At 42.5% G+C, this 19738-nt stretch overlaps 1 protein-coding gene and 1 long non-coding RNA gene across 6 annotated transcripts in view; one reads left to right on the top strand and one right to left on the bottom strand.

Moving 5' to 3' along the window:
• LOC147019679 (uncharacterized) overlaps window positions 1-19738 on the top strand; it is a 77545-nt gene that overhangs the window by 21810 nt on the left and 35997 nt on the right. For 3 of the 4 annotated variants that reach the window (XR_015061483.1, XR_015061484.1, XR_015061485.1), the window contains exons 2-3: window positions 3591-3678; window positions 8069-8256. This is a non-coding gene — a long non-coding RNA (uncharacterized LOC147019679). The remainder of the gene's footprint in view (window positions 1-3590; window positions 3679-8068; window positions 8257-19738) is intronic. The other variant, XR_015061486.1, reaches the window with a different exon arrangement.
• WIF1 (Wnt inhibitory factor 1) overlaps window positions 3313-19738 on the bottom strand; it is a 57302-nt gene continuing 40876 nt past the window's right edge. For both annotated transcript variants that reach the window (XM_085894305.1, XM_085894306.1), the window contains 3 exons: window positions 7675-7770; window positions 4642-4737; window positions 3313-4262 (listed from right to left, as the gene is read on the bottom strand). In XM_085894305.1, the coding sequence (XP_085750431.1) occupies window positions 4147-4262; window positions 4642-4737; window positions 7675-7770 (308 nt within the window). In that variant the 3' untranslated portion in view covers window positions 3313-4146. The remainder of the gene's footprint in view (window positions 4263-4641; window positions 4738-7674; window positions 7771-19738) is intronic.

Genomic DNA, 19738 nt, shown 5'->3' with positions numbered 1-19738 from the left:
GATGCAGGTAACGATGAAGGGTAGGGGAGAATGCAAGGGGTGGATGAGATGGATACATAAGCCAAGTTTTGGGAGGAGTGGGGATGGCTTAACGGGTGTTCATGTTTTTGACTTGAGATGGTGGTGAACAGCTGTCTTGAAGACCTGGAGAGAAGAATGAGATTGAATGAATAGTGTGGAAGGTAGTTCCACAGGTGGGGGAAAAAACGAGGAATAAATGTTTCACTTGAAGGGGGTTGCTGGTAAACAAACCACATACATCCTGCTGCTACCTGGGAGGGGTGAGTGGGAGGGGGGGGCAAACCATCGAGAGGGCAGTGGGTGCAAGACCAGAAATTATGTGAAAGAAGACAGACCACCGACTTGTCGGCGATTTTGATGTAATATGTCCATCGAATCAGCTTCATTGTGAGAGATTCCAACGATCTTGAAAGCCTTGGTTTCCATGGCATCAAGTTGAGCAAGATGTGAAGCATGGGTGCTAGCCCAAAGGGGTGAGCAGTACTCTATCAAACTGCGGATGAAAGCCTTGTAGGTAGATAGGAGCTCAGGTGTGCCAAGGAAGGACCTTTCACGACGGAGGATGCCCAGTCGACGTCTGGCTTTGGAGGCGAACTTTGAAATGTGGCTTGTAATTAGGGCTTCATTAGCCATCAACCTTTGCATTCATTCATCAGCTTTTGTTATAGTCATGTTTGTAAAAATGTTTCACTTATTCACCTCGTGGGGAGAATAATATAACTTTATTAAGGCACCAACACAGGTCATGGGTGCGACATTGTTTTGGCTTTTTAAAATCGGCTTTTTGTGGGGCACATATTCAAATGTTCATTTGTTGAAAAGTTCTTGGCACCATCTGCTTCCTTTGGAACATCAAAGATAGCCTGGGTTTGTGTTTAACCTGAGCCATGTGGAGTATTCGGGCAATGTTAATTTTAGGACCTACAGAATGGCCTCCAGCTCAATGCACAGTGGTCACTTGGTGGACTAGCTGTGCAAATGCATTTTCCCCAAAGTTTGCCCTGCTGCTCTTAAAAGGTGATTGAATTGGACTGAACATTGGAACATATGCTTTTGTTCTGTACCCACATGAGCACAACAGCATCTTGAATAAACTGCATCCAATATGTCAGACATTTTGCTTCCACTACCTTAGAGGTTATAAGCTACCAGGATAGATCAGAAGTGGTTTACCAACCTTTGAGACATCTAATCTGGATTTCATTTAAAAATCTGGCCTCATTTTATAAAACTGTCATCCTCATATTTTGCAAGCAGGCATGGCGATGCATCAATGGAAGACCTTGTTCGGAGGGTACGGTAAGCAGGCTCTCCTGTCTGCTGGAATCCAATTGAAGATATTAAAATATCCGACAATCTTTCAAAGGGTATGTCGTTTGGGGTCAATATTCCTGGCCAAGTTTGAATTTCCTGCCCTGGTTTTTGGCAGCACTCTGCAATGGAGACGTTCGTTACCTGTCGAGAGGGTAAAACTCTCAACGAGAACAATTCATGATTGTTCGTGGACACATTGATGCCTCGTGGGGAGGTTGTTATGCGAATGAGAACGCTCTGAGAAATCGACTTCGCTGGCTCAACAACAATGTTTATTCATTTGTACTTTTCGATCTCAATCCAAGGTGTGCAATTTGTCGTTTCCACAGTTAAGAATAACACAAGCACAAGATGAAAGCTGTGAACTGCACGAGTGGAAGATGAGGGGCAAGAGTGCTCGAAAGCTTTTCAAGGCAGCTGGAAGCGTTTAAACAAACAGAGCTCTAAAACCTTTCATCTTTGCTCCCCAATCATCCCTCACTGCTTTAATGACTCCCCGAAAGTACCTTACCTGCCTTCCATGCTCCAGCTCCGACATTCCTGGCATTTTCGCCACTTTCACCTTCCATGTGTTCACTCTACTATTCAAGCCTCTGATGCGAAAACTGCTTCATACATTTCACAAATTGCACTGATTCCACACACTCTATTGCACCAGATCTCCAGCAAAGCATTGGGCTAGTCATCCTGATAATGTATTCACTTTTCTTGTTCAAAGCCTTGAGCTAAAATCCCACTCGTTATTAAGCGCACGCCGTTAAAATGCGTTTCCTCAACGTTTTATACAACCTGGATGTTGTTGAATTGGTTGGTTCGGTTACGTTTTGTGTGACATCCCAAAGTCTTTGTCTTCATAGTTACCATCCCATTTGTCATCTGTTATCGGTTGAGATTGCAACCTGCCAAGTATGGCGTTTCCATCTGGCGTAATCTTTAGCGCGGTGAGAGATACGCTGTGCGGTCAATGGAATGGGTTTTTAAACCACATCATACGATCACCTTCTCAATCTTTCACCAGAAAGCCAGATCTCTAGTGCCTGTTTTGAGTGTGAGGGGGTGGGAGCGGATGGACATCTATCTGGCTCCCGTAAGATATGACCCAGATAGATGATACGCAGTTTCAATGCGACCGAGTATTGTGCGCTAAACCTGAAGCCGAGCAAAGACTTCTTCATTGGTCATCCTTTCTTTCCAACGAATGCCCACAATGTGTCTTGAGGAAGTCATCTCAACTTATGTGCCTGAAAATCCTATAGTTGCATGTATGACCGACATGTGCCACATTTCACCACAATGAGTAGCACATCTGATTAAAACGAGGGCAGTCTGTCAACTCTCCAGGATCAGAATGTTGTTATATTGATACCTGTAAGTCATGATGAGATTGGTTGCTTCCCAAACGTGAGCATACAGTACTGGCAAGGAAACTGTTCACACATACTACAGTCAACGCCTTCGCATGAAAGGGGCCACAGAGAAGTGAATGGCAAAAACGTTTCTACAATTGCACTTGTGAGCTCTTCTCCTTGAGCTATCAATATGTGGTGATACCAAAATCTTTGGACCTGCTAACCATAAAGCCTCCCCCCTTTGCAATGTGGGAATTGCACTGAGAGCACGACTGGCCGCAACTGTTAACTAGAACGGCACTTGGTCGAGCGCATACTCCACTGATAGATCAGATCTGAATCCGGACCTTAACCAAAATCTATTCCACTTGTTCTTGTCACCTAACCAACTCGTCCACAACTTTTTGAGATATCGTGCGGAATATCATTGTTGGCCCAATCTCTCAATGGCGAAGAATCGGTGAAATTTTTTTTTATAGGATCTGGATCTGGATCTGGATCTTTAGCAAAATCTAATCAATTCGTCCTTGTCACACACCCAATCTGTACACCAAGTTTCGTCCGAATCCGTCCATAACTTTTTGAGATATCCTGCTCACAGACAAACAGAGGGAAACGCATTCGGTGATATATTCCACAAACGTTTTATTTATATTTGATTACATTCTTTTATCACAAATAAGTTAAATGTGATATATAGTTTCTAGTTTTAATGGCTAAACATGGTCAAACGTTCAAATGTCGTTAAAGTACATCATCTTGTTCCGATATAGCAATGTGAGCCAGTATATTTAAAAGTAAAAAAAACAAAAAAAAAAACGATTTTAATCACCCATCATGTATATAAAAATGCCTTAAATACGGTATTTAAAAACAGCACATTCTGTCTGATTTCTGTTTTGAAAGGCGGAACCGATGGGTGAAATGTAACTGGAGGCATCCTGTTGAACAAACGTGAAGCTGTCGGTCTCAAAAGAATCCAACATTTTCAAAGGTAAACTTCTTGGATCCAACTAGTTAATAGAACAGAAAGACTTTAATCGTTAAAACATATAAACTGCATTTGACGTGATATTTATGATGGCTGCTTGAGAGGTGGTCAGTGTTCGAAGTTAACGGTTACAGTTAGAAGGATTTACATGAGAAGCACCAAATTGATTCAAGAGTTTGTTCCAACGCTGAAGTTAGTTGTATTTTAAGAAAATATTAGTTGCCAGGTAGTCACTAAATCAATGAACAACTTTCAGAAAGTTTGGGAACAGGAAGTTTTTGTTTTTGTTTTTGTTTTTGTTTTTCAAAAAAGAAAAGAAAATTTCGACACAGCCATGGACGTGCGTGAGGATTGGTCACGTTTGTCTCCGGATGCCGTGCAGCTTGTTTGTACGAGTGTAGAGTATACTCCAACCGGTCATGAATCGAAAACCTTTGTTGGATAGGGCTCATGGACTCATCCTTCCAGCCATCACCAGATGTAGTTCGAGTCTTCGGGCGTGACTTCGACTTGCAGAACTTTGGTGGGAAGTGCTCGCGGCTTGTTCTTATGTCCAGCTCTGGGTACAAGTAGATTTGGATGATCATCTGAGGAGGTTATAGGGTAGAGGGAGACTTTATGATTTGAAAGGATCTTCTGATGTGGCTTAAATTAAGCTCATTTGAAGGCCTGTTGATCAAAGTGTAGAATGTTTTTGAGAGAGAATGAGCTTACTGGACAAAAAGGAAAGCGAGAGAAGAAGAAAACAAACCCGAAGGGTTATGGGATGGGTGTGGAGGCAAATGAGGGTGTTTGTATGCGTGGTGTGTTTGTAAAGGTTTGGATGACTGTTTGGATTGGGGATTTAATGGGCAATATTTGGTTTCAGGAAATGGCAGTTAGATTCTCTTTGTACGAGTTGAGAGATTTCACATGAAAATTGATGGGAAACGAATGAGAGTCAATAATAATCGAAGCATGTCTCACATTTGTCACAGATCTGTCCGTGCCAGCCACGGTCACAGTGGCACACATGGGGGTGTATACACACACCGTGTATGCCACACCTGGGAGTGCAGATTGCTGAGGGGAAATTGGAGAGAGAAAGACAGGATTAATTATTTTTGAAAGACTTTTTTGGACCTTAGACACCAGCCACCCTCTCCCATTCATCCCCTCTTCTTGGAAAATAAAGTCTTAGCCTGGGGTGCAGCTACCCAGTGGGGACTGTCTAAGACGGCAAACATCCACAAGCCAGGAGAACAAGCTTGCACAACCATGAAGAGATAAAATGAGGTTTCATAGAAAGAAAGAAAAAAAACAGATTGAAAAGACAAAGAAGTAAGACAATGAACTGATATTTCTGCTATTGCTCAAAACAGATGAACACCAGGTTTGGATTTATTGCTTATTTGGAGTCTTGTTTAAGTTTGTATATCTCCTCTGAAGTTTCTTTCTGTACATTCCAACTTCACAAGCAAACTCTACTGACCTTTTCCTCTGCACATGTGCATTTATATACCAAATGCTTGAGAGCAGACTCAATTAAGAACTCAGCACCTCAACAGCTCTTGGGAACGGCGCATCAAAGCCTAAAGAGATCCATCGCTGCTTCTAATCACAAGTTGGCAAGAAGCGTAAATGTTTTGGCTGACCACAGTAATTGGCCAAACCGAAAACCCGTCTGTTTGGTCGAGGTCATTAGTATATTGGCTTCACCGAGGGTATTCAAAGGGATGTTTCTGATGTAGCATCGCGGTCACATGGAAAACTCGCTCGTACACCCGTACACCCGACAGGGCCCGACCTTGCGTCTGGAAGCTGATGGGGATTGCCGGTCATTTTGCCATCACGTACAAGAAATGCATTTACTCCCAGATCAGTGGCTTTGATGAAGAACATCAGAATGACCCCCAGTGTAGCAGAATTACCCCCTTGGCTCAGCCCAAAGGAGGCCAGGAAAGCAAACCTGTATTTGGTTTGGCCACTTCAAAGTCTGGCAGGAAAGCTCTGCATTTGTGCGCAGCCTGGCTTCCTTGAGATGGACTCTGCTGCTGTAAGTCATTGAGACCGTTCAGCCGCTGTTGTTGCACACATCGTCCTTCGATTGAAGATGCAGCACTGGACTTTGTTTTCAGCAACCGGTGCACGCAATTGGATGCTGTCCCGATATCAAAAAGCCAATGATGCCTCATAAAATCCACAACTTGTGTTGTTTTGTTTCCTTGACTGAGAGTGGTTTTCATTGTTTTGAGTATGCTTTGATGGTGTCAGTGTATCTTAAGATGAAAAGCACAACCTTCAATTCTCCTTCGGCCAAGCATTGATATACTGCAGATCGGCAATGATTTCAATGATAAAAGGGTGCTTCAAACTTGTTTGTAGAAAACTTCCAAGGTGCTGTAATAATACGGATGCCTTTGACGAGCAATCGTCACGATATTACACCTCCAATTATCTATATTCCGGGCTCGCAGGATGGCCTAGATGTATGCACACTTGCCTCCATGCTGTCTAGCCTGGGTTTGAATCCCGACCCACCTTAAACCGTCATCCCAGCGTTTCACAAGCAAGGGTATTCATCAATATGCACCCTTCCTCGGATGGATGTTAAACAGGAATCCCATCTGTTGGCATTAGTTGGTGGACGTTAAAGATGCCAAAGTGTCCTTCTCGAAGAGTAGGTAAGCTATCGCCAGCACCATGAACAAATTACAAATTCCTGCCCTAACCTCCAGCGGGCAAGGCATCAGTGCCACAGCTACACCCGCGGCCAATGATGCTACCCTGCAGCCTTGTACTGCAACATGAAAGAAAAAGAACAAGATCTACATTCCAACAAGCCTGATGTTTTGTCAACCAGAGGTTTACTTGTTCACTCGAGATTTTTGATTATATTACTTGCTCAACTGGCAGGTCATCCTAGATTCAGGCACCCTCGCCTCTGAACTGTCTAGCCTGGATATGAATCTCGGATCAGCTATAAACTGTCACCTTGGCGTTTCGCAGGCAGGGCATCAATGCGTGTACCGTCTCTCAGATGGACATTAAACTGGACGCCCTATCTGTTGGCATTATTTGGTGGGCATTAAAGTTCCCACGGTGCCTTTCCCAAAGAGGTGAGCTATCACCGACACCATGAACAAATTCCAAATTTCTGTCCTAACGAACAGGGAGTATTGCATCAATCACACAGCAGTGCTCCCAGCAATGATGCAAACCAGCAGCCCCATGCCACATACAAAAGAATAGAATCTCACTGGCTCCATTTTCAGAATGTCAATTAGAGCATAAAACACATGCTTCTGGGTATTTTACCAACATTATGCAGACTTTCTTTAACCAACATGCATTTACCACCATTCATAAGAAAAAAAAATCCAGGCCAAATGTGAACCACTCCATACAATACACCACATGGTTGTGTCATGCACAGGATTTAATTACCCCCCCCCCCCTCATGCAAGGGAAAAACCAGTGCACAAGCAAAGCTACTTCCAGATTTTTCGCCTATCTAGAAGGTAGTTCCGGTGTAGCTTATGGGATGGCGTGTCATCCGTCCGTCCGTCAGTCAGTCCATCCATTCGTCCAGAAATACTTGCAAATTATTCTCTGAAACTACACATACCATTTCGATGAAACTTTACCCCAACCTTCATCACCGTGTATGTACCAAAGTTTTAAAAAATCGGTGTTGAAGGGGATTTACAGGTGGGATGGGGTGTTGCCCCCCAAAATATCTATTTGCTATAACATTGGTTCATTGGTACGTTTTGATGATTCCGTCCCACGTTGACTTCCTCCCAGTCTCATTGTTCTCCCAGGTGAGTGCCCAGGGGTATTGCCCTTATGTCTTTGCTTGTATTCTGATATGAAGCCCTCTTTAATGGCACAACATCTAGGTGGAAATTATGTAACATTAAACATTTGATTTTAAAGGTGATGGGCATTTGACAAGTCTGGGAAGCAATGGTGTGCGACAAGGGATTGAGTAGTGTTATAGGTGGCAAGAACACTCACGGTGTGAACACAGGTCTCCCGTGTAACCTTTTGAGCATTTGCAATGACCAGGCCCAACGCACCGACCACCATTGTGACATTCTGGCTGACACAAGCCTGCAGGAGAAGATGACGTGTCAGAGGCACATGATCAGACCGTGCACGAGGAGATAATACCAAACAGTGAAACAGGGGATAAAGATAAACATGAAATATCTCATTTCAATGTGATGTGTGCTTCATTAAAGTATATTGCACTTCTCCCACTGATGTAATCCAACTTTACTTTAAAATGCCTTTTAACGGTTTAAAAGATCAAACCTCACATTAAGGACACATGATGTATGCTGTCATTGCATTTTATTTTTCTCTTCCATTTACAAAGAAAACGTGCCACATGTCATATGCATGATAGGTCGACTGATATGTCCCAAACTGTATGGAGAAGAAGAATAAGGCAAGGAACAATGCAATGTCGGAAGCAAAGACAGCCAATGATGACTTCGAGAACAAGATGGCAGAAGAAGTTAAAGAAAATCCAAAATGTTTTTTGGAGATTTGTGAACCAGCATTCCAGACATGCAGAAATCAGACGAACTCTGGGTAATTATTATAACCTCCACCCACCGAATGTGGACGGAGGTTATGTTTTCACCCCTGTCTCTGTCTAGTTGTTTGTGACTTGTGAAAATCGAAGATTTTTCAAGTATATTGGTTGGTCTTGTGCGTTATTCTGTCTTTGTTTGTTTGTTTACTTGTTTATTTGTTTGCACGTCATTCACCGACAGGTCACAATTTCAAACCAATCTTCACAAAACTTTATCACATGGTAGAGTTCGTCATAAACAAGAAGCTTTTTGTATTTGATATGAGGTAAAAAGTTCAAAAAGTCAACACAGGCTAAAAAGTCAACATACAGTCGGTCAAAAAGTCAACATAGGCCAAAAAGTCAACATAGGCCAAAAAGTCGACATTGGTCAAAAAGTCGACATTGGTCAAAAGGTCGACATCGGTCAAAAAGTCGACATCAGCCGGAAAGTTGACATCCGCCAAATTGCTAACATCCCAGGTCGAAAAACCAGTTAAATCCAGTACACATTTTCAACTGGTCTCTATTGGTTCTAATTGGTCTTTAACTGGTCTCTATTGGTTTCAACTGGTACCAGTTAAATTCAGTCAGAATTCCAATTTCCCAGTTGAAAAAACCAGTAGCTCATATTTGTACCAGTTAAAGTCTTACTGGTTCCAGTTGATACCAGTTGCAATGTACTGGTCCCAGTTGATACCAGTTGCAATGTACTGGTCCCAGTTGATACCAGTTGCAATGTACTGGTCTCCCAGTTGATACCAGTTACAATGTACTGGTCCCAGTTGATACCAGTTAGTTAAATACATGTATTTCAACTGGTAATATATCACTCTATTCCAATTTCCATATTAAAACCAGTAAGAAACCAACTGGCTTTACTGGTACCAGTTGGCTACTGGTTTTCAACTGGTACCAGTTGACCAGTAAGTTACTGGTTTTTTGACCTGGGATAGTCAATTTTCATCCGATTGAGTTGAAATTTGAAGAAGATTGAGGGATTTGGTCATTGAATTCAACCACCAATTATTTTTGAGGTCACATTTGTTTTCTGGATTTTGCAAGTATCATGCTATGCACAACGTCTTTCTTTCTTTGTCTGTTTGTGAACAAAATATCTCTAGTTGTGCATGGATTTCGAAGGACTTTGGTGGAGAGTTTGGGAATATGACAAGGATGAAAATATTCTATTTTGGTGAAGATACGGATCTGGATCTGGATCTGAGAATTTTTAGTGATTTTTTCACCATTGAGTGATAGGGATAAACTAACATATAGCAGGATATCTCATAACGTTGTGAACGGATTCGGACGAAACTTGGTGGGCAAGTTGGGTATGTAACAAGGAAGAATCAATTCAATTTTGAGGAACATCACGGTCCGATAATTTTTTAAGTAAATCTTCACTATTGAGAGATCGATGTCAAAACGAATATCTAGCACAATATCTCAAAAAAGTTGTGGATGGATTCGGACGAAACTTGATGGACAGGTTGGGTGTGTGATAAGGACGAATTGATTCGATTTTGGTAAAAATCCAAATTCAGATCTGAACAGAATAATTCCTTTTTTAAAGTGATTCTTCACCATTGAGAGTGAGAGCCAAAAATGATATCATATATAGCATGACATATCAAAAATGTATTGGGCCTGATGTGTTCTCCTGGGTCAGACATTGCATGATGGAGGTATGTGATCCACTGAGTGCCCTTGGAGTTATTCCTGTATTTTGTATGCAGCCTACGGCAGCTGGTTGCATCATTGCTGGGAGCGCAGCTATGCTGCTGATGCAGTGCCCCCTGTTTTCTCATTAGCTGGTACTCATTTTGCCAACCTTGGAAGGGTGACCAGCTGAGTCATCCCACCTTGTGTTATTTCACAGCACAACAGGGGCTCAAATTCGAGACCCTAAGATCTTCAGTCAGCCACCTTAACCATTAAGCAAACACCAGGCTCACTCTCGGCACTAAATGACCAGGAGTAAGCAAATACTCCCTTTTGGGATTGTGTTCACAGTGGAGAATAAAACAACAATACCAACCATGAAAAGGAGAGCGATGAAATATATTATACTGGAGATGTATTTCACAGTCCACGAGGTGGATTTAACCTCCAAGATAAAAAAAAACTTACATTAAGAAATTTCTTCGCCAAAATGCTGTTTATCATTCAAGACTCGCCATTAAATCAGAGCCAATCCAAGTTATTTTCACCAAATCTCTGAAGGAGGGAAGTGTCCCACAATGGTGAAAACAAGCCAATGTTGTACCTTTTTGAAAGAAAGTAAAGAAGAGTAATCCTGTGTTGTGGAAATGACCTCTAGGGGCTAACATTCCATATGATAGTTTAATTATTCCCATTATTAAATGTAATAGAATAAGTGTGAAGTTATTTAATTGTGCTATTATATATATATATATATATATATATATATATATATATATATATATATATATATATATATATATATGTGTGTCATCCCCTTCCTCAATGTGTGTGTCTAAAACGCAATCTCTAAACCACCCCTTTTTATCCTTTGGAATCATTCTAAAATCCTTTGGAATCATACCAAAAGGAATGTCCTTTTGAGCATCCAGGTAAGCCCTTAGGCATAAGTTTTGGGCAGAAAGCCGAGTATCATTCCTGCCCGAGATGAGGAGGAGGACCGTCTGTGTGACGGTTCAGGGGGGAAGTACTTGGATCCATCAAGCAGGGCCACTGGGCCAATAGCGGCCGAGAGGGGAGGGGGGAAGTGCTTCACGGCGGCGGGTGGGGCCAGACATGATAAAAGCACGTGCAGAGAAGCACACGGGAACAGATGTCCCGAGCATATACTGGGGAATCCTTGTGGAGCCTGCACGAGCTGCTGCGCTGTGCCACACCCCACCCAGCTAGCCACGCCCACTCTCCTCTTTCTGGGGTGCTACATGGGTATCAGCTAGCCTGCAGCAATGACTGGTTCTGCTCCTCAAGGTCCAGAGGTGTCCTGCCAGGCATCACCGGATATTTTATATTCTGTTTTGCCTCTGACTTGTCCATCTCTCATGGTATGACTGGGCCCTCTCTCTCTCTCTCTCTCTCTCTCTCTCTCTCTCTCTCTCTCTCTGTCTCTGTCTCTGTCTCTGTCTCTGTCTCTGTCTCTGTCTCTGTCTCTGTCTCTGTCTCTGTCTCTGTCTCTGTCTCTGTCTCTGTCTCTGTGTCTGTCTGTCTGTCTCTCTCTGTCTCTCTTGTACAGCCCGTGGATGCTGGTTGCATCATTGATTGGGACACAGCTATGCCGCTGATGCAGTGTCCCCCTTACCAGTACACTGGTACTCATTTTGCCGACCACAGAAGGATGATAGGCTGAGTCAACCTCCTCGTGTATTATTTAATTCAGTGGCCAACGGGGCTTGAACTCAGGACCCTAGGATCCCAAGCCACCACCCTAACCACTAAGCCAACACCAGGCTTAAGGGGCTGTCACACCTTGACGATTTAGCCAGCATATGCCGACGTATGCAAAATTTGTCTAAAACGTTGGCACACGTCGAATACGTTATGGGTAAGTTTTGTATATGTTAAGAGCACGCTGAAGCACGCTGGCATACGTCGTAGTACGCCGAGCTCATCGACAAATTTTAACATGCTCAAAATTTTTTGACGTATGCCAGCGTATGACTCGCGTTCCGCATACGCTGGCCATAAGTTGTAGATATGTTACGCGATCGTTGACACACGTCGACACACGTTACTTGTAAGTTACTCATAAGTCGAAACACGTCGAAGTAATTCGACGGGTTCCTCCTGTGAAGCCCATTTTTATATACCAATTCCCCTAAACACTGCCAATACGCCATTATACGGTAGCTGTAAGTTAGAAACACGTTCAGTAAGTTCTGTGGTCATCCGGAAGACGTCAATGTGCGTTGGATATACGTTACACATAGGTTCAAAGCACGTTACTTATAGGTTAGAAATAAGTTTCGGGTACGCTAAACATTACCTCGACGTGTTTCGACTTATGAGTAAATTACAAGTAACGTGTGTCGATGTGTGTCAACGATCGCATAACGTGACAACAACTTATGGCCAGTGTATGCGGAACGTGTGAGTCGTATGCGGCCAGCGTATGAGGAACGTATGCCACCATAAACCGCTGGCATACGTCGAAAAATTTTGAGCATGCTTAAAATTTGTCGACGTGCTCGGCGTACTACGACATGCCAGCGTGCTTCAGCGTGCTCTTAACGTATACAAAACTTACCCATAACATATTCGACGTGTGCCAGCGTATTCGGCAAATTTTTCATACCTCGGCATACGTTGGCTAAAACGTCAAGGTGTGACAGGGCCTTGACACTTCGATGTCTCATGCGATTATGATTTTAATCGTCGAGCGGCAGCCTTTTAATAGGCTACGCCACGTGATCGTTGGCGATACGCTGCCGCGCTATGCATACGTTAGACTATCGCTAGGCATACGTTGTGAATGCCGACAACACGCTAAGCATTCGTTGGTATAAGTTATCTATAAGTTCTCGAAACGTTCTGTGTACGTTAGTAATACGTTATGCATACGTCCAACTCGTTATGAATATGCCAAAAACATAAAAAAAAAAACATCAATAGTTCAGCGTACGCCAGCGTTTTACATACATTTTGATACGTTGCCATACGCTGGCTAAAACGTCAATACATGGTGTGACAGCCCCTTTACTGGGCCCGCTGAGGACATAGTTAAGGAATCTCCTGTTCGTTCGTTGGTTTTGTGGGTGTGTATTTGGTCGAGGGTAAGGTTTTTTTTGCATTTATTGTTATTAGCTTCATTGTATTCCCACCCACATGTACCATTGACCTATATGAAACACAGTGTGTATTTGTCTGTCCCCCTTCATAAGGACAATTTGAATATTGTTTTTAAGGCCAATCTTTTAACACAACTGCGTGTTCATTGCAGTCTATTTTTCAGGATAATAAACTCGAAAAACATTTTTCATAAAAGCGTAATTGCGTCTCTTCTGTTGAAATTGTAGATGGTGACTTGCGAACTGAGCCTCAAGGGCGGTGTTCAGAAACATTAAAAAAATAACAATAAATACAATGTGCAGGGGATGAATTCACTGCACGTGATGTGTAATGTGTGCAGAGTAAAATGAGTCTTCATTTATGTCTGTACGATGTCTCATAAATAAAGAAGATTAAAGCAAACCTGGCACGAGGCCGAGGCTTCAGATTTTGGCATGCTCACGAGGCTGTCGTGTTGAAATGAAACATCCCAGAAAATAAAGAAAAAGGGATTAAATTTGTGTTTTATGTAGCATGTAGTGTTTTAAAATAACAATTTTCTTGCTACAAAAGATCATACCTTCCAGTGTCCTTGAATATTTCAAATCAAATAATTCCAACCCATCATTTTTCATGGGCTTTTGTACTAGTTTATTTACAAAAATCTGTTTGGTCTTGGAATGAACTTGAGCAGTTGTTATAGCAATTTCAATTGGCATGTCTGTTAGAGGACAATTTGGATATGGACGATCAGCACTCATAATACGACCGTGTCGTGCACTTCATGACTCTGCTCAGTCGTAATTAGAGATCATCCGCATGGCACCGATTAGCAGAGCATATTTGCTGGCTCGGTTGTGGAGCCTGGTGTTGGCGCAATGGTTCGGGCAGTGGCTTGGGATCCAAAAGGTCCTGAGGTCAAGCCCCGTTGGGCCACTGAATTAATACACCAGGGGGTTGACTCAGCCTGTCATCCTTCCGAGGTCGGCGAAATGAGTACCAGTATACTGGGCCAGTGTATACCCCGGTTAAAATAGGTGTACCATATCCCTGTGTCGTAAGAGGTGACCAGGGTTGCGTCAGGAAGGGCATCCGGCGTAAAACATGTGCCAAATCACTATACGGATCATACGGATGATCCGCTGTGGCGACCCCTAACGGGAGCAGCCGAAAGAAGAAGAAGAAGATATGCTGGCTCGGTTGTCCCACTGTTTTGGTATAGTGGCGAGAGACAACATTATTCGGCCCGGGATGTCCAAATCAGCCGGCCACCGCAGCCTCTTTGACGCAGCGGGCTGGGATTCGCACAAAACGATCAGGATGACGTGGTGGCGACAACACCTGGAAACGACAGACCTCTTTGACCTCACTGGTGAGTAAGCTAATGGAGAACATGGTCATAAAGAGACAGGTTAGAGCACTTGGAAACTAATAACCTTCTCAGCAATGAGCATCATGGCTTTCACAGTGGGAGATCTTGTACACAATGGATGAGAGAGAGCTGGATGATGGTTACAACATTGACTGAATGTACCGAGACTACCATAAAGTCTTTGACCAGTATGCCGCATCAATGCCTCTTGTGCAAATTTAAATCACATAGAGGAGATAGGCACATGCTGATATGGATAAAGGCATACTTGATTGAATGAACACAGAGGGTTATGGTCAATGGTCAGACTGGTTGAGAGTATTGCCTTCTGGATAAAAAAAACAGTTTTTTTTTCACCCACCTGTCCTTGGACCCTGTGTCCTTTTCCCCTGACAATGTGGAGAGCTTGCTGTCAAACCAGGACTCAGATTCTGCAACCAGTCCATACGGCATCAGCCCACGTGTCATAAAACCTGCTCCTCTGCACTTGCTCACCCTCTCTCTGTTCTATTCACCCTCTCATTTGCTCAAGGTAATCTGCCATCTGCTTGGAAATTAGCAAACATCACTGCCCTGCATAAAAGGTGCAAAAACAAATCCCTGTAACGACAGACCAATCAGCCATCTCCAAATTATCTGTAAGGTTATGGAATCCATCATCGCTTCAGACATTAAATCCTTCCTCTTCTCCAATGGCTTGATTTCCGATTATCAATGTGGTTTCAGACCAAGTCACTCTACCCTGGATATGCTGCTTCTGCTCTCCCAACAATGGATGAAGGTCCTCAATGCCGGACATGAAATCAGAGCCGTATCCCAAGACATATCGCCTCCTTTTGACATGATTTGGCACCCTGCCCTGCTCACCTAACTCTCTTCCTATGGTATCCAAGGCCATCTCCACTCATGGCTCACAGACTTCCTCTTCTGCTGCAGCCAACGTGTGGCCCTAAATGGGGTTCTCTCACCCCCTCTTCCTGTCCAGGTGGGAGTTCCTCAAGGCAGCATTCTGGGCCATGTTCTTTTTCTGGTTTTCATCAATGATTTCTCCGACTCTCTAGAAAATCCTCTTTAACTCTTTGCTGATGACTCCATCCTTTGTCATACCATCTGTCATTCCTCAGACCGGCAAGCCGCAGCCTCTTTGCTCTCTACAGATCTGGAGAAAATCACAAACTGGTCCAATGTGTAGAACATGTCTTTCAATCCTGACAAATCTCACACTCTCACAATGTCTCTCTGAAGGGACCATTTGGAAAACCCCCCATATATTTTCTCAACAATCCTCTAGAAGAAGTCATTTCTTTCCAGATTCTGGGTCTCACTATCTGCCATGATCTTTCCTGGGAAAGCCACATTTCCAATCTGCCATGATCTTTCCTGGGAAAGCCACATTTCCAATCTGGCCTCCAAAGTCAGTCGCCGACTTGGAATCATCCAGCGTGCAAAGTCCTTCCTCGGCCCACCTGAGCTCCTGACCACATACAAAGCTTTCGTCCACAGCCTGGTGGAGTACTGCTCTCCCCTCTGGGCTGGTGCTCCTGCCTCCCACCTTTCTCGGCTTCACGCTGTGGAAACCAAGGCATTTCAGATCATTGGCATCTCCCGCGATAAGGTTGAGTCTTTGGGCTTCTTTCTCTCTCAACACAGGCAGGTCGGTGGTCTATCTGTCTTCTATCATCTCCTCTCCAGTCTCGCCCCTCTGCTGTGTCTGCGATTTGTCCCCACCATATTTCCACAGGGCGCACAAGGTCCGCCAACAACCCCTTCTGGTAAAACTACCAAAATCACGAATCACTGCTCACCTTCACTCTTTCATTCCTCTTTTGTCCCACCTTTGGAATAAACTCCCTCACTCTGTTCAATCCCATTCTTCCCTCCAGGCCTTCAAAACAGCTGTTCATCGATCTTTTCTACCCCCTTTAATCCACCCCAAACCACCTCCTTCAAATTCCCTGCTTTCCTTCCTGAAAGTCCCTGTAATGTCCATCTTGTATTCCCCATGTTCCCTGCCCCATCCCTCTCCCTTCCACAGATCTCCTAATATCTCTGTTCCCCACTGTTTTGTCATTCCCACTCCCACCCCTCTTGTCTCATACCCCCTATTGCTGTGCGTTGTGTGTTAGCTCTTATACGAGCCTCGAGAAGGTATATAAAAAAAAGAAAAAAAGATATCAAATGCAGACCAGTGTCCTGGATCCAGTACTATTTATTAGGTCAATGACCTTTCAGTTGAGGTTGTTGTTGACTCCAAGCTGAAACTGTTTACAGATGACAATGCTGTATCAAGTAAAACCCCGTCAGAGATATAAAAGTACTCATGGACTGGTCTCGGCAGCTTCCATTCAACAAAAGTGTAAAGTTGTCCATTACCATCTCGTCTTCAGTTATCCTACCCATCCTCCCATCCATGGTATAGGGACCTACCTCCTATGGTGAGGAAATTGCTTTCCTTTCTCCTTTCCTGAAACGACTTCCTTTCTCTTCCTGGAAGGTAAACCTGACCAAAGGAAATCTCAGACCATTTCAAAAAGCCTGCAACAAGTATGTGTACGCTCTCAGGAGAGCCACGAAACAACACCTGTCTAACTTCATCATTGAACTTTCAAACTTGTCTGATTCCTCCAAGACCTGGTGGTGCCTTTTTACCCTCACCGAAGAAGAGGTTATTGCGTTTGGGTCCGTTTGTTACTTGCAAAATCGAAGACTTTTCAAGAATATTGGTCAGTCGATTTTGTTATTCTGTCTGTCTCTGTCTCTGTCTCTGTCTGTCTGTCTGTCTGTCTGTCAATCGCCTACAGGTCACAAATTAAAACAGATCTTCATGAAACTCACACCAAGTTGTAGAGGTAGTATCAACTGAGAAACGTATTGATTTTGAGGTCAAAGGTCAACTTGAGGTCCAATTTCTAAAATCGTCAATTTTCATCCGATTGACTTAGAAAATTAAACAGCAATTTCATGGTGAATTATTGAATTGGGAAACTGACTATTTTTGAGGTCAAAAGGTCAAAGGTCAACTCGAGGTCAAACTTCTAAAATCATCAATTTGAAAAATCGTCAATTTTCATCTGATTAACCTAAAAATTAAGCAGCAATTGCATAGTGCGTCAAGGAATTTGTAAACCAACTATTTTTGAGGTCAAAAAGTCAACTCAAGGTCAAACTTCTAAAATCATCAATTTCAATCTGAAGAATAATCAATTTTCATCTGATTGACCTGAGCTTTGATTAAGATTGTCAAGTTTTTATCTTAATGAAATGGACAATTTGATGTATCCATGGCAACCTTTGGAGAGGGGGTGGATTTTGCAAGTATCATGCTCTGCACGACGTCTTTTTCTTGTTTGTTTGTTTGTTTGGCGGCACAGAAATTTAGTGTTTTTCTCCACAACCGCTTGTCGGATAGAGATGAAATTATCTCCACAGGTGCGACTACTCATGTGGAATGTTCTAGTCATAATTATGACTATAGGTCACGTGGTATGGCAGCCATGTTGGAAAAACAGAAAAACTTTGGACCTCTGTATCTATGAAACCACACCAAGGAAAAAAATTGAAACTTGGCACAAGGCAAGTAATCCTCATGGGGAATAGGTGTAATTTTTTAAAAGACATCATCGGTGCCTTCATCATGACGTCATAATTACATATGTAGAACACTATGTCTGATCAGTATGAAAATTTTGAGGGTCTTCTAGGGATTAAATGGTCCACAGGAAAAAAAATTGATGACGTCATCGGTCACGTGATTCAGCAGTCATTGTGTATTCTTTTATTAACTTCAAATATCTTCTCTGAAATGGCTGAAAAGATTGAGGCAAAACTTTACAAGTATGACCACCTATCCATGAGGAACAAAACATTCACATATGATGTCATAGGTCATATGGTTTGGCAGCTATATTGTATTTACCCTAAAAGCTATAAATAAATAAAAACTCCAGAACAGCTGGGCAGATCAAGGGGAAACTTCACACAAATATTCCCCAAGCCTTGGTTGTCCAAGTTTGTGAAGGAATACAAATTGATGGGTCAGATGATTTGTTAGCCATATTGGATTGAAGAAAAATATTAAATGATGTTTTCTCTGGAACCACTTAATCAATCGACATGAAACTTCATAATTATGATGTAGTAGTGATGGGAAATACATGATTTAAATTTCAACTTGATCGGACACATGGTCTGGCAGCCAGAATTATTTATTTTTTTGATCTGGGTTCTTTATGATTTCTTTTTTTTGAAAAAGGCTCACTTGGTTGTGCCTAGATTGGTTTGAGGGTATGGAAGGAGAAACTGAAATTCAAATCCTATCCAGGTTCTTCCTGATGACTTCATCTTTGCTTTTTCCTTGTTTGGGTTCTTTTGGATGACTTCAATGCAGGACTGTACATCTTTGGTCTTCCATTTGATTTGAATTGAATATATTTTGATGCCATTCTAACTTTAATTGAATAATAATGAAAAACGTCATGGGTCAGGGTCAGGTATCTGATCAAAGTGGGGTTGCATCAAAGCAGGACGTCTTAGCACCCAGTCATCACTGTCAGCAGTTATAAAGTGGCAGTTCTAATTTTATCACTTATTCATTATGTAACACACCAGTACACAAACGCCTAACAAAATACACCACACAAAACTACACAAACACCACACAAAACAAGTTCTGGCGAGGGTCTGCAATCTCTAATTGCTTATTCTTGTTAAATCTCTCTTTGATGTGTGCTCCTCAAATGGCACCACAGCCATCTGTGCTTGTGAGAAAGCTGAATGCCGCAATTATGTGTTTGCTTCGAAATCTTGTGTCCCCAAACCATCGCTCTCTGTACCCACCCTACGCAGTCACACCCCACTGCTCGTGGACTGTCATCTCACTTAAGTTGTTGACCTTTAGCCTATGTTGACCTTTTGACCTCAAAAACAATAGGCTTCTTTCTTATGACAAATTCTACAATGTGATGAAATTTTGTGAAGATTGGTTTAAAATTCTGTCCTGGAGATGACAAACAGACAAATAGACAGAATACCAAAATCGACTGACCAATATACTTGAAAAATCTTCAATTTTGATGTCAAAGAAGACGTCATGCAGAGCACAATACTTGCAAAATCCATAAAACAAATTTGACCTCAAAAATAATTGATGGTTGAATTCAATGACCAAATATGCAACTCCTCTTCAAATTTCAAATTAATTGGATGAAAATTGACAATTTCAGAAATTCGGCCTATATTGACCTTTTGGTCGATGTGGACCTCTACAATAATTATTGGTGGTTGAATTCAGTGACATGGAATATAAATTCTCTATATATCTCAAGTCAATCGGATAAAAATTGAAGATTTTAGAAATCTTA

This window comes from Eptatretus burgeri, chromosome 9, assembly GCF_056783735.1.
Source record: "Eptatretus burgeri isolate ZD-2024b chromosome 9, Ebu_testis_v1, whole genome shotgun sequence".
NCBI classification, from domain to species: Eukaryota; Metazoa; Chordata; class Myxini; order Myxiniformes; family Myxinidae; genus Eptatretus; species Eptatretus burgeri.
The sequence above is the reverse complement of the archived record's forward strand: the minus strand, read 5'-3'. Positions and strand labels throughout refer to the sequence as shown.